Here is a 16314-nt window from a genome sequence, read left to right as displayed (position 1 = left end):
TTTGTCTTCAATATTTTTATTTGTCATAAAACATTTCCATAAAATAATAACATGTAATATCACAGTAATATGCTAATGAGTAAATTAACATCCTCTACATATTCAGATTGTGAGCATAATTTCATAACATTCACAGTACATTTTTACAAAGGCGAATAAAATATATTCTGTAGAGCTGTCACACGAAGGTAATTATATATCGGATGCACCCCCCCCCCCCCCACCCCCCCGATGACCCTACTGAATATATAATTATTTTAAGGTACATGTATAGGGACTATAATTTTAACATTTCACACCCATTACTATGTGGATATTTGACACTTTCAGTGAAAATTTTAGACCCATGTGTCAAATCTTGTTAAAATAGCAACAGAAACAAAATTGTAAGTAAACAAATGTAACACCTAATCAATGTGGGATTGTCTAAAAGGTAATTTTGACTGTAATTTTAATATTTGACACTCATTAGTAATGAGTCATTACTATAATTATGTATATGGATATTTTTCATCTTCAGTGACAATTTTAGGCCAAATATTGTTAAAATCATAACTGATTTAAAATTGTAAGTAAAAAATGTGATGGCAAAAGCGAAGTGAAATGTTATCTACTTTTGTTTATTTGAAAATGTGGTCAATGTGTCCACCGTCTTGATTTCTTCCAGTGTGATTTCTTCCCATTTCTTACTTATTTTGTCTTTTAGTTCATTTAGTGCCCAGGGCACAATATTTCACAAGAACCGTTGTTCTGTTTGTGTGTCGGTTACGCAACTTTAAAATCACGAGAACTGCCAATCGATTATGTGGTGAACAATTACATTCTAAAATTAAAAGTACCATATATCAGTAATGAAAGTGAAAATCAATTTATGTTTTTAAATACATTAGAACCACCAATGTAGCACAGAACCATAGTTCAAGTGCTTTAGGATTAGGTAAGCCTCACACATTGGTTCTGAGAACTATATTCACCGAACAATCGGTTACCTAAGTAAAACTCACATGAACTGATTTCCAGTTACTTGAGATTTTAAAATATTGTCCCCGGCTGCTGCAGTGCCGTAAATAAACTTAGCTTTTGCCATCACATTTTTGTTTACTTACATACCTTTTAGCCAATTCCATATTCAGGAGGCCACCTGATATAATAAAAAATCATATGTTATTTATATTAAATATGGTACATTAGAATAATAGTGTTGTTAGGAATAACAATGGAATAACAAAAATAAATAGACATGAAAAAAAAGGTAACACATCACACACACACACACACACACACACACACACAATGGAAACACAAAATGGTTTATAAAATGGATCAACAAGGTGCATCATTATAGCTGTAGCATAAACATTTCTACACAAAATTAAAAGTAAATATACTGCAAATAAATAATTCCAAATTAAATTATCTTTATTTGACCAGTGCCTAAAAATAAATACAGGCAGTCTATGTGCATGATACTGACAAATATAACACACTCGGTGATATGGACATTAAAAATCACACCCACAACAACAACAAATTGTTATTAATTATTACATTATAAATGGCCAACAGCATGTCTTGTTTTTGCATTTGAGAATAATTTCAAGGGTATAAAACATGACCTTCATTCCATAAAAAGGTAATTATAATCCACCCATCCAACCAATGGTGAACCATTTGCCTACAAGTGATCCAGCCAGACTTGTAAAATCTGGTATTTCCCTTTGAATCTAAACTTTTCTCCTCTACATTACACACAATTTGTTTGTCAAGATGCCAGGGAAATCACATCTACGGGTATGCCATTGAAAAAATGGATGTACCAATGACCTTCCCACCCACTGTTGTGGGCTATGAACCGATGGCACTCACATGTCCTCCCGATAAGCCATCGCACCAAGCTGATTTGAGAAAGTTGGAAAACACCACACACCCTCTGGATCAGGCTATAGCCCTGGGATATGAACCCAAATTAACACGTAAATATTGATTTATTCGACGACATCACATGTCGATTGATTAATCATTGGCTATTGGATGTCAAACATTTGATAATTTTGAATCCTAGTTGTACCGAAAATCCTCTATATTTTACCCATAGCAGCAAAAATATTTTATAGGCACTTTCTCACAGACAGGACAGAACTCTACGGACTGAGGTAGATCCCGCTCCTGTGACGGCAGTACCAGACATAGACAATGAGTTTACACCTACTCTCTGGGGATTGAGCTAGATGACAGTACCAGACATAGACAGTGGGTTTACACCTATTCTCTGTGGACTGAGCTAGACGACAGTACCAGACATAGACAGTGGGAGTGGGTTTACACCTACTCTCTGCGGACTGAGCTAGACGACAGTACCAGACATAGACAGTGGGTTTACACCTACTCTCTGCGGACTGAGCTAGACGACAGTACCAGACATAGACAGTGGGTTTACACCTACTCTCTGCGGACTGAGCTAGACGACAGTACCAGACATAGACAGTGGGTTTACACCGACTCTCTACGGTGAGAATTACACAAACAGAAGATGCATAATTTTTTCCACTAGCATGCTTTTGTCATTCTTCTTTTCATCCCTTATTTGACCTTTCATTTATTCTGTTGTAAGCTGTTTATCTTCTCTTGCTGTGAGCTCACCAAATTCCACAACTGTCAAAACAATAAAAATAAAAATAATTTACACATAAAATACAGTGAAACCTGTCTAAACTGGATCATGCTGGAGACTTAATATTTATCGGGTTTAAACAGGATTCAGTGTTTAGAGGGTTGCGGTTTAGAATTTAGAACATTTGTGACCATGAAAGTTAGCTGGTTTTGACAGGATTCCAGTTTGTTCTGGGTCCAGTTTAGACAAGTTTCAGTGTACTATGATTAGATAAATGATATTAACCAAGTTAAGAAGCAAACACAGTGTAAAACGAGGCCTGTTAACAACTGGCTGTTTATTACAGGTGATACTAGTTGATCAGAAAGGAAAATAATATTTGTTCAACAACACCTCAGCACATTTTAATACAGTTTGTTTTGTATAACACCACCACTAGAGCACATTGATTAATTAATCACTGGCTATTTGGATGTCAAACATTCAGTAATTCTGACTTGTAGTCATCAGAGGAAACCTGCTACATTTTTCCTAATGCAGCAAGGGATTGTTTATATGCATGTTCCCTCAGGCAAGAAAGCACATACCACAGCCTTTGACCAGTTGTGATGCACTGGTTGGAATGAGAAAACCCCCAATCAGTTGAATGGATCCACCAAAGTGGTTCAATCCTGCGACTCGAGCACCTCAGTTGAGCACTCAACTAACTGAACTAAATCCCACCCCTCCCATTTTAAACTACTGCTATGTGGTTTCTAGCATATTAGTCCAGGTAAAATTATCTAAGCCAGATCGAGTCGGAAATGTTTGAACATTGATTGTTATGTAGAAATATATGCAGATTTAAGATCTACAACTCGTACTTGCCTAAACCTGTATGTTAACTAGATATTTACATACTTTTAATGGTACAAGTAAACATTTTGTTGATCTGCTGATATCCAAAAACAATAGTGTCCATTCCAAACCATTTATTTTACAAATGTATCCAACTAATTTTTGGTCTTTAGATATGCTTTGAAACAATGAGATGGAAGATAAATGATATCTAATGGCCCACTTATGTAGTATTCTCTATTTATTTAACAATAAAATAAAATTAAATCCCTCAAATACAATATCAACTGAGTTATACTGGCATTTGAAAAGAACCTTTTTGTTTTCTTCCTCTAAATGTCTGATCTTAGCTTGCAGCTCTGATATAATCGTCTGTGGATCTTCAGGTTCATCTACAGGTAGCCGCTCTAGTTGAATTTCACTCTCGTTCACAGATGCCTGAAACAGAAGAACAAAATAATACATGATAAAGTGACACACATTTCAGCTCAATATTTTGAGACAATTAAAAACAAATCTGGAAAACACATTTTTGTATCTCCTAAGTTTAAAGGTCATAACTGTTAAAATTGGGTAAATTGCTATGAAAGTCAAACTTGATCTTACATGATAAAGGTATACACAAAATTTCAGCTCAATATCTCGAGGCATTCCGGAAAACTATATGTAGGACTGACGGACATGCAGACAAAAAGATGAAGACTAAACCTATAGTCCCATCCAGTTGGACTGGTAGGGGACATATAACGCTGATCTTTTGGTGTGCTTTTATGGCCTAAAATATCACTTATCTTGCAGTTCAGTAGTTCAGTTTTTCCTCCTTGCACATTATTTTTATTACACGTACCTCTTCCTGAACTGCTACATGGACTGAGGCTTTACCTCCTGAGTGTGTTGAATCACCTGGTGTTATTGGTATTACTTCAGCATTCTGTAATTCCTGGAAAAACAAACAGTACCCAATGAAACATCAAACAAGGGAAAACTCCATAAAATGGATGCCAAACATGTGTAAACATACTATGCTAACCATAAATGTAACCATACAATGTTGTTTTTGTAATTGGCCCTGCAACAAGCAGAATGAGTATCATTAACCCAGCATAAGTCATATAATGTTAAAGAGTCAAACTGTATATGCAGACCACCTTAGGGACACAATGACTGTGACCTTTGCATCTCAAGTGTTCCCTATAGCCAGGTAGTTGTTATACATGGCGTCCTTTACATCAGGATAGATTGTATAACATACTAACCTCTTGTGACCAGAATATTTGCCTCATGCAGCCACATTATTTCTTGTTGCCAGGATACTAGCATTTTGTAGCCCAAGATATTGACCTTTTGTAGCCAAGATCATACTGGCAATTTTTAGTCAGGACAGATAATAGGTTTTAACATGCATTCAGAACAAGCTGTTGTGGCACACGCCTGTCATGGGCACTGGTGTCAACTTAAGCTGGCTCCTCTGTCATTCATTCATTCATTCATTTCAACGTATTTTCGTGCTTATATCCAATTAAGGTTCAAGCACGCTGTCCTGGGCACACACCTCAGCTATCTGGGCTCTCTGTCCAGGACAGTTCGTTAGTTGTTAGTTGGTTAGTGGTTAGTAAGAGAGAAGAGGGTGTAGTGACCTTACACCTACCCATTGAGCCCTTAAGAACTCGCTCTGGGTTGGAGCCGATACCGGGCTGCGAACCCTGTACCTACCAGCCTGTAGGCTTAACCACTACGCCACCAAGGCCGGTGGCTCCTCTGTTCAGGACAGGACCTTTTATAGTCAGGATACTAATTACCTCTTATAGCTGATACGATGCTAACCATTTGTTGTCAGGACACTAATCTCTTGCAGCCAGAATATTAATGTGGTAACCAAAACATTTATGAAGACACTACCCTCTTGATACACTAACCTTTGGTATAGCCAGGATACAAACTCATATTAGTCACAATACTAACCTCTTGTAGCCAGAATAACCTCTGGCAATCAAGATAGAAATCTTCTGTATCCAGGATACAAATCTACTGTAGCCAGAATAACCTCTGGTAGTCAGGATAGTAATGTTTTGTATCCAGGATACTAATCTACTGTAGCTAGAATAATAACCTCTTGTAGTCGGGATACTAATATCTTGCATCCAGGCTAGGGATTTTCGGAGCTATCTTTGAGCTACGAAATAATAAAACCATTGCAGGCTATGAAATCACTACATCACACGCCATAGTGATGTTATAGCCTACAATGGTTTTACGATTTCATAGTATTAAGACAGCTTTGAAAATATGTGCCTAGGACACTAATGTATTGTAGCCACTAACCTCTTGTAGCCAGGATGGCATGGATTCTTCTGTCTCATTCAGGTGAGCTTGTGGAGCAGACAGTGGAGGTGTGTAAGGTACTCCCGAATCAGCCATGTCGGACTGACACACAAAGTCAAACGGTTCATTTCGGATCGGCCCACTAGACGTATCGCTGCTCAGCCCACCATCCATGATGAATGCACTGTCTTCCTCTGATACCGACTCTACCACAGGCAAACTCACAACTGAAAGTAAACACAGCAAACATTGTTTGTTATTTTGCATAGCAAAGATACTTACCAGTATAACAAATTCAGTTCCCACCATAACAGTCAGTTACCAATACAACAAATTCAGTTACTAAATTGAATATAATAAATTAAGTCAGTTACCGACATAATAGGCAGTTCCCAACATAACAAAGTCAGTTACCAGTATAATAAAGTCAGTTACCATTATAAGTCAGTCAGTTCCCAATGTAACAAAGTCAGTTACCAACATACCTGTCAGTTATTGAACTACAAGTATGCCTACAGGCCATATCACATAGCACTATGCTTGCTGCTGTAGCACTACACATCCTATTGTAGCATCACTCTTGAAGTTGTAGAATAATGATTGTAGTTGTAGCTTTATCATTGTAGTTGTAACATTATGCTTGTAGTCATAGCATTATGTTTGTAATCATAGAATTGTGATTGTAGTTGTCACATTATGATTGTAGATGTAGCATGACACTTAGTTGTAGCATTATGCTTGTAGTTGTTTCATTATGCTTGTAGGTGTAGCATTATGCATGTAGTTGTAGCATTATGGTTGTAGTTGTTCAATTATGCTTGTAGGTGTATCATTATGTCTGTAGTTGTTTCATTATGCATGTAGTTGTAGCATTATGGTTGTAGTTGTTTCATTATGCATGTAGTTGTAGCATTATGGTTGTAATTGTTTCATTATGCTTGTAGTTGTTCAATTATGCTTGTAGGTGTAGCATTATGGTTGTAGTTGTTTCATTATGCATGTAGTTGTAGCATTATGGTTGTAGTTGTTTCATTATGCTTGTAGGTGTAGCATTATGGTTGTAGTTGTAGCATTATGCTTGTAAGTGTAGCATTATGGTTGTAGTTGTAGAATTATACTTGTAGGTGTAGCATTATGTCTGTAGTTGTTTCATTATGCATGTAGTTGTAGCATTATGGTTGTAGTTGTTTCATTATGCTTGTAGGTGTAGCATTATGCTTGTAGTTGTTTCATTATGCTTGTAGGTGTAGCATTATGCTTGTAGTTGTTCCATTATGCTTGTAGGTGTAGCATTATGGTTGTAGTTGTAGCATTATACTTGTAGTTATAGCATTATACTTGCAGTTACACATGTTTCATTATGCTTGTACACTTGTGTAGCATTATACTTAGTTGTTATTAGCATTATAGCTTGTAGTTCATATGCTTGTAGTGTATAGCATTATACTTGTAGTTGTAGCATTATACTTGTAGTTTACATTATGCATGTAGTTGTAGCATTATACTTGTTGTTATAGCATTATACTTGTAGTTATAGCATTATACTTGTAGTTATAGCATTATACTGTAGTTATAGCATTATACTTGCAGTTATAGCATTATACTTGCAGTTATACATGTAGCATTATACTTGTAGTTATAGCATTATACTTGCAGTTATGGCATTATACTTGCAATTATAGCATTATATTTGTTGTTATAGCATTATACTTGTAGTTATAGCATTATACTTGTTGTTATAGCATTATACTTGCAGTTATACATGTAACATTATACTTGTTGTTATAGCATTATACTTGTAGTTATAGCATTATACTTGCAGTTATAGCATTATACTTGCAGTTTTGCAGTTATACATGTAACATTATACTTGTTGTTATAGCATTATACTTGCAGTTACACATGTAGCATTATACTTGTAGTTATAGCATTATACTTGTAGTTATAGCATTATACTTGCAGTTATACATGTAACACTATACTTGTTGTTATAGCATTAGACTTGTAGTTATAGCATTATACTTGCAGTTATACATGTAGCATTATACTTGTTGTTATAGCATTATACTTGTAGTTATAGCATTATACTTGTTGTTATAGCATTATACTTGCAGTTATACATGTATTATTATACTTGTTGTTATAGCATTATACTTGTAGTTATAGCATTATACTTGCAGTTATAGCATTATACTTGCAGTTATAGCATTATACTTGCAGTTATACATGTAACATTATACTTGTTGTTATAGCATTATACTTGCAGTTATAGCATTATACTTGCAGTTATACATGTAACATTATACTTGTAGTTATAGCATTATACTTGCAGTTATAGCATTATACTTGCAGTTATAGCATTATACTTGTAGTTATAGCATTATACTTGCAGTTATACATGTAGCATTATACTTGTTGTTATAGCATTATACTTGTAGTTATAGCATTATACTTGCAGTTATAGCATTATACTTGCAGTTATAGCATTATACTTGCAGTTATACATGTAGCATTATAATTGTAGTTATAGCATTATATACTACTCAAAAGAATTTAAGGGTCAGACGATATTTTCGACATTATTTTCTGAATGTCAATTATATTAGCTAGACCATAATGTCACACATGGTATTGTTCCATTTTGACGAAAGTGGGTCTAAGCAACCCATAAATGAATTAAAATCCACTGTCATTGACACTGTCGACTAGTCCTAATGGCGAAAACATGCTTACATTTGCACGTAAATTAGGGCGAAAGTGAAAGGTCTGCTAAGTGCCCATAACTTGCTTTTTCACAAAGCGCTTCATTTGCACGCTTTGCACGTGTATTCCATGTTCCCAATGCTGAATTTCCGTATAATTGGAGCTTGCGTTCGTGTATGGTGCACACTCCAAATTCGAAAATGGTACGACTTCAACTGACTATCAAAGATCGAGGAAGGGCTATTGCTTGGCTTCAGGATGGCAATACGCAAAGAAATGTTGCTCTGAGACTTGGTGTCAGTCAGAGTGTCGTTGGCCGACTGTACCAACGGTACCAAGCAACGAATTCTGTTTGAAATCGTCCACGTTCGGGAAGACCCCGAAGCACTACAAATAGAGAGGACCGCTACATCACCAATATGGCTCTACGTCAACGCACAACCACTGCACGCCGATTACGTGACAATCTGCGGACTGCGACTGGAACTCGAGTGTCTGATCAAACCATACGCAATCGTCTGAGAGCCAATAATCTACGCTGCTGTCGCCAGGCTGTTCGACCACCACTCCTTCCACGTCACAGAACGGCCAGACGTCACTGGTGGACGCTTCATCTGCGGTGGCAACGTGTTCAGTGGGGTCGAGTGATGTTCACTGATGAGTCCAGGTTTAGTCTCCAGTTCAATGACGGTCGGGTTCGTGTCTACAGACGTCCTGGGGAGTGCTTCGCTGATGTTAACGTCAGACAACGTCACCGGTTCGGTGGTGGCAGCGTCATGGTGTGGGGCGGCATCTCTATCCACCACAGGACCCCCCTCTATGTGGTGGATGGCAATCTGAATGGAATCCGCTATCTGAATGAGATTATCCGGCCGTTGGTTCTCCCAGGCCTTCAGCAGATTGGCGGCGGGGCAGTTCTGCAGGATGACAATGCCAGACCCCACTGCGCCAGGGTGGTAACGGACTTTCTAAGACAACAAGGTATCGCCAGGATGGATTGGCCAGCATATTCGCCTGACTTGGCCCCAATAGAGCATGCCTGGGACGAATTAGGCAGGAGAGTTCGGGATAACCATGCCCCTCCGGCCAACCTTCATAATCTGGGTCAACTTCTTATGGCAGAGTGGCAGGCCATTCCCCAAGAGTTCTTCAGACGTCTGATCAACAGCATGAGGCAACGATGTGTCGAGTGTATTCACACCAGGGGTGGATTCACACACTATTAAACGAATGTTCTAATGTGTAAAATCCATGTTTGACAACCTTCAACTTTGACAGCATGTCATGTGACTTTCTTGTATACAGTGACGTTTATTTGTGTTTTTTTGTAAATATGGAACAATAAATAAAAAATTTGGTGTAGTTTACATCATCAATCTAATACACTCTGAAACTTATTTGGTTATAAATTTTTGACCCTTAAATTCTTTTGAGTAGTATACTTGTAGTTATAGCATTATACTTGCAGTTATGGCATTATACTTGCAGTTATAGCATTATATTTGTTGTTATAGCATTATACTTGTAGTTATAGCATTATACTTGTTGTTATAGCATTATACTTGCAGTTATACATGTAACATTATACTTGTTGTTATAGCATTATACTTGTAGTTATAGCATTATACTTGCAGTTATAGCATTATACTTGCAGTTATACATGTAACATTATACTTGTTGTTATAGCATTATACTTGTAGTTATAGCATTATACTTGCAGTTATAGCATTATACTTGCAGTTATACATGTAACATTATACTTGTTGTTATAGCATTATACTTGTAGTTATAGCATTATACTTGCAGTTACACATGTAGCATTATACTTGTAGTTATAGCATTATACTTGCAGTTATAGCATTATACTTGCAGTTATACATGTAACATTATACTTGTTGTTATAGCATTAGACTTGTAGTTATAGCATTATACTTGCAGTTATACATGTAGCATTATACTTGTTGTTATAGCATTATACTTGTAGTTATAGCATTATATTTGTTGTTATAGCATTATACTTGCAGTTATACATGTAACATTATACTTGTTGTTATAGCATTATACTTGTTATAGCGTTATACTTGTTGTTATAGCATTATACTTGTAGTTATAGCATTATACTTGTTGTTATAGCATTATACTTGTAGTTATAGCATTATACTTGTAGTTATAGCATTATACTTGTAGTTATAGCATTATACTTGTTGTTATAGCATTATACTTGTTGTTATAGCATTATACTTGTAGTTATAGCGTTATACTTGTTGTTATAGCATTATACTTGTAGTTATAGCATTATACTTGTTGTTATAGCATTATACTTGTAGTTATACATGTAACATTATACTTGTTGTTATAGCATTATACTTGCAGTTATACATGTAGCATTATACTTGTTTTTATAGCATTATACTTGCAGTTATAGCGTTATACTTGTTGTTATAGCATTATACTTGTAGTTATAGCATTATACTTGTTGTTATAGCATTATACTTGTAGTTATAGCATTATACTTGCAGTTATACATGTACATGTAGCATTATACTTGTTGTTATAGCATTATACTTGTAATTATAGCATTATACTTGTAGTTATAGCATTATACTTGCAGTTATAGCATTATACTTGTAGTTATAGCATTATACTTGTAGTTATAGCATTATGCCTGTAGATGTAGTTGTAACATTATGCTCACAGCTAGGTCACAGTGTTATACTGACAGCTGTAGCATGTGATAAATAATGTGTGTGTTCATGAAGTCATGCAGCATCAATTTGAAGTTCAACTATTTAGTATACTAACATCACACATACTGTCAATTAGATATATTTTTCTAAAAACAATACACATTTATATACATGTAGGCCTACTGCCTGTTTGCCAATCCACTTAACTTATTGAATAAATACCATTTAAAACCCCAACAAACAACACACTTCAAGTAGTAACCAGTTGTAATGATCATTATTAAAAGTGGTATTAATTAATATTAATATTATTGGGTTTATGATATAGTAATCAAAAACATTTCAAATTATGTCAATAGTGGGCAATTAAAACAAAAATGCACTCATCCACCCAACTCCAATCTCTGTATACATGTATGTCTATGTTTGAAACTGTACGTCCTAACCTGAGCGAACCACATTAATTTTTATGTAATTTTATTAATAAGTTTACTTATATTATCCACTTTTCATCTGTGAAGCTGCAATAAAAGCTCATGTATGTACATACAATATACTGTAATACATGTATACTGCTCAAAACAATTCAGGCAACACAATGATGGAATGAATGAAGGAATGAATGTTTAACAACACCCCAGCACAAAAATACATCAGCTATTGGGTGTCAAACTACGGTAACACAATGATGGTGACATAATGTGTATATTAATATGAATATTTTAATAATACTTACAGGGTTTATTTTTAACATTTTAATTGAAGCTCATGTCTTTGGCTTTTGTGAATTTTAGCATTAACTGCTTTACAAGATATTGAGATATTTCAGTTTTATTTAAAAACATATTATTAAGCTAATTTTAAAAACTGACTGGTTTTTGCCCGAATTAAACGAAAATGCCAGAATCTGGATAATAATTAACATTTATTCATATTATCATTACTACAAAACAGCTAAATAGGGTTACAAACAAATCACTGCATATTTTTACATGGAAGGAAATGTTATATTTAACGACGCACACAACACATTTTATTTACGGTTAAGGACCACACAGATATTGAGGGAAGAAACCTGCTGTCGCCACTTCATGGGCTATTCTTTTCGATTAGCAGCAAGGGATCTTTTATATGCACCATCCCATAGACAGGAGAACACATACCATGGCCTTTGATGTACCAGTCGTGGTGCATTGGCTGGAGCAAGAAATAGTCCAATGGGCCCACCGACGGGGATCGATCCCAAACCAACCAATCATCAAGTGAGCGCTTTACTACTGGGTTACGTCTCACCCCTATTTTTACAAATTTGCGGTATTGCTCCAGCAACAGGCGGGTAGTTGCCACTCCCCCTGCTCACACACGTATATGTAACCCAGATAGAGTGTAACCATAAATTACAAGCATGGTAACCTATATTGGTTATGATACATTTATCAAGTTTATAATTCCCATTTTCATTCTTTCACAAAGTAGTGATACTTTGTTATTCATTCATATCACTGTTCTTGTACCGATAAATCTGTGACTAATTTATATCTGAACATTACAAAATTAATAACAATTTAGGTTGTGGAACTCTTGTTTAGACAAATTGTTTTTGAAAAACGAAGTACTGTTCTTGACTTTCTTGACATGTGGTAACCTGGACTTATTTCGATGCTTGTACTATACATGTACTTGATATACTTGAATTTATTTAAAATAATATATCTATTTGGGTTTACAAAACATTGTGGAGGAGGGAAAGGGTGTTTGTCAATTGCTACATGTATGTATCGGTATTATTTTCAGAACAGTTGTTACATTTTTAGTATGGTACCAAATTAAATAATTGGAAATACAAACACAACATCCAATAATATTTATCAAATTACATCATGACAGTGAAAGCAGGATGTGGAGGTGTGTGTGTGTGTGTGTGTGTGTGTGTGTGTGTGTGTGTATGGTGGTCAGGTATTAAGTGTTATGTCATTTTATAGGCAGGTGTGTATAAAAATATCCAAATTCTGCATTATATAATTATTGTTGAAAAGTTCCCACATACTGACTGTCAACATCGGGAATGAATTCTGCTGTTTTACCTGAATCTGACAAATTATAACCTCACTGTCAACATGGCGAATAGAATCTGACAAATTATAACCTCACTGTCAACATGGGGAATGGAATCTGACAAATTATAACCTCACTGTCAACATGGGAATAGAATCTGACAAATTATAACCTCACTGTCAACATGGGGAATGGAATCTGACAAATTATAATCTCACTGTCAACATGGGAATGGAATCTGACAAATTATAACCTCACTGTCAACATGGGGAATGGAATCTGACAAATTATAACCTCACTGTCAACATGGGGAATGGAATCTGACAAATTATAACCTCACTGTCAACATGGGAAATGGAATCTGACAAATTATAACCTCAATGTCAACATGGGGAATGGAATCTGACAAATTATAATCTCACTGTCAACATGGGGAATGGAATCTGACAAATTATAACCTCACTGTCAACATGGGGAATGGAATCTGACAAATTATAACCTCACTGTCAACATGGGAAATGGAATCTGACAAATTATAACCTCAATGTCAACATGGGAATAGAATCTGACAAATTATAACCTCACTGTCAACATGGGGAATGGAATCTGACAAATTATAACCTCACTGTCATGGTCATCATGATAGATGTAATCTGATGTTGATTCCACTTTTTGTTTAACACATATAAAGGATATCTTAATTTTTCAAAAAAAATAAATTAATAGACCTTGTAAAGAGACATTTCCCCCAGAAACACTTGAAGACAGGATAATTTAATTTCCATGGCTACTGTACATTTAGCCACTTCTGACATCCCCCCCCACCCCCAACCCCAATGACAGTGTGGTTGTCTTGATCATCACAACTTTTTTAGCTATTTGCTTAACCAAACAATCGGTTACCTACATGTAGGTGAAAATGACATGAACCGAATTCCGGTTACCTAACATTTACAAATATTGTCCCCTGAAATAAAACGTGTAGTCTTCAGATAAAACCTGCAACACTTTTCCATTAGCAGCAAGGGATCTTTTGTGTACACTTTCCCATATAAGACAGCACATACCATGGCCTTTAGTACACCAGTCATAGGGCACGGGTTAGGAAGGGGAAGAACCCCAGTCAGAGAATGGGTCCACTGACGTTGTTCAATCCTATGACGAAAGCACTTCGAGAAAACATTCACACTGAGTTATAGATCCAGGTCCAACGGACGAATGAATGAAAGAACGATGGAAAGAAAGAATGAATGAATTAATATTTAACATCACCCAAGAATGAATAACATCTTTGGTACTATGTGAATAAAAAAATTGCATAATGTCGGTGGTACATGTACATATTTTATGGGTGACATTAACAATCCCAATAGTTATTGTTAAAATGTGCTCCCTAAATTCTTTTGACTAACTGACACAGCTTAAGCCAGACCATACAAAGCAGTACAGCCAATCAGTGCTGGAAATACAAAAAACATTCAGTCCTGAAATGAAGTCTGTTTCACAGCCAATCACAACTGCAGATAAGGAAAAATGTAGTGAGGTCAATTACATTAATGAATGTAAAATACTTTATTTTCATGGTTTTGTTTTGCATTTAAATAAAATTCACGAAAATAAAGTTTGGCGAAAATTGGATGCAAAATTTAGTTTTATAGTCTCGTTCAACCAGACTTCCTTGATTTTTGCTGTATGAAGCTAATAGTAATAATTTGACACTTATAAATTTAAATCAGGAAAGCGATATTTAATTACATATATGATAATAAACAATATTAACACTAAAAGGTTTTGGATGATTTCTTTCATAAGTGCTGGTGATCATGTCATCAGATAAAAGCAACACAGTATGTTAAAAATGTAGAAATGAAAAAATCTGTCCTGGGCTTGTACAGTAATACTAAACTCATAACACATGTTTTATCTTTTAACTAAAGGTTTTGCTTGTTGGCCATGACAAATCATACTGATCATGTATTTTGACGGCAATAAATATTGTTTAACTTAAACTTAAGCTAGCATTGCGCCTTCAAATTTCATTTTGTTTTTGGGTTGTTGTTTTTTTAATACCAGATTCAAGATTACGAAAATGTGCACGCATATAGCACCTTGTGTAACGTAAGCTTATGATATTAAATTGTAAATAATAAACGTCTTCATAAAGTACACAATCATCAATTTTTTTATTAATTGGGGGAATGGGGAATTCGTGAAAATAAATGATCACAAAACTGACTCATTTTAATTAAATTGTGAAAATTTAATCCCACAGAAAAAAAGTAATTTACAGTATTAAAATTACAACATGGGTTAATTTATACCTCTCTGTGAGTTAGGTGTGAAAGAATATATTAAACCAGAACACCAAGTGATTATTCATGCTGGCAGTTACAGGTAAGTACAGGTAAATAGATTAACTCATTTGCATATATAGAGGAAATTAGATGCATTTACAAACAGCCCTGCAGCCAAACCATGCATATAAAACAGCTGTGTGTATTTCAAGTGTTAAACTTACCTGGCACACAGGCTCTCCCTATAGGAAACATAAGATTCATTATCATGGTCAGTTAGTATATTATATTAATACGCATTGTGCAACCAAAGCATGATTTCCAGTTCACCAAAATATTACTAAAAAACAAGATGCCTGAAAATTGCCTCAATGTTTTTTTCCCTTATCCATGCATTTCTATTTTCTATTAATAACAAAGACAATTATTACCTTATAGCCATTCTACCTGTATGCAATTTCAAGCCCAGTATTTTTTTAAAAAAGAGGACAAAAAACATAAAAAGATAAATTAAAGCTGAAGAAAATGAAGTGTCAAAACTATTTTCATGAAACAATGTAACTGAGAGATTTGTATTTTATTAGTTTCAAATTTTTCTGTAATTAACAATAATTGGACTATGTATAGTACAAACATATCGAGTAATAAAACTACATTTATATCTATGGACTAAGTTAGTTTAAAAAAATACAATTAAAAGCAGTGACAATGGAAAGGTTGGCGTGACAAAAGCATAACAAGGTAAAATCTTGTTTTAAAATCTTGAACGAGTAAAGAGAGAATTGTATGCATCTACCAGTAAGAG

The 16314-nt window shown here is 35.2% G+C and overlaps 1 protein-coding gene across 3 annotated transcripts in view; it reads right to left on the bottom strand.

The window, feature by feature from the left end:
• Positions 1 to 16314, bottom strand: part of LOC121372657 (serine/threonine-protein kinase Nek9-like) — a 43439-nt gene continuing 27125 nt past the window's right edge. Inside the window, exons 21-26 of one of the 3 annotated variants that reach the window (XR_005957962.1) lie at positions 15734 to 15751; positions 5771 to 5997; positions 4296 to 4388; positions 3764 to 3886; positions 2497 to 2652; positions 1 to 2439 (exon numbers count right to left, since the gene is read on the bottom strand). Coding sequence is in view for 2 of the 3 variants with exons in the window: in XM_041499101.1 (XP_041355035.1) it covers positions 2593 to 2652; positions 3764 to 3886; positions 4296 to 4388; positions 5771 to 5997; positions 15734 to 15751 (521 nt within the window). In the remaining variant the exon portion in view is untranslated. Of the gene's footprint in view, positions 2653 to 3763; positions 3887 to 4295; positions 4389 to 5770; positions 5998 to 15733; positions 15752 to 16314 lie in introns of all 3 variants that reach the window. The other 2 variants (XM_041499101.1, XM_041499103.1) reach the window with 2 other exon arrangements.

This window comes from Gigantopelta aegis, chromosome 4 (genome assembly GCF_016097555.1).
Source record: "Gigantopelta aegis isolate Gae_Host chromosome 4, Gae_host_genome, whole genome shotgun sequence".
Classification (NCBI taxonomy): domain Eukaryota; kingdom Metazoa; phylum Mollusca; class Gastropoda; order Neomphalida; family Peltospiridae; genus Gigantopelta; species Gigantopelta aegis.
Note: the sequence above shows the minus strand (reverse complement) of the source record. Positions and strands in the feature narration are given on the sequence as shown.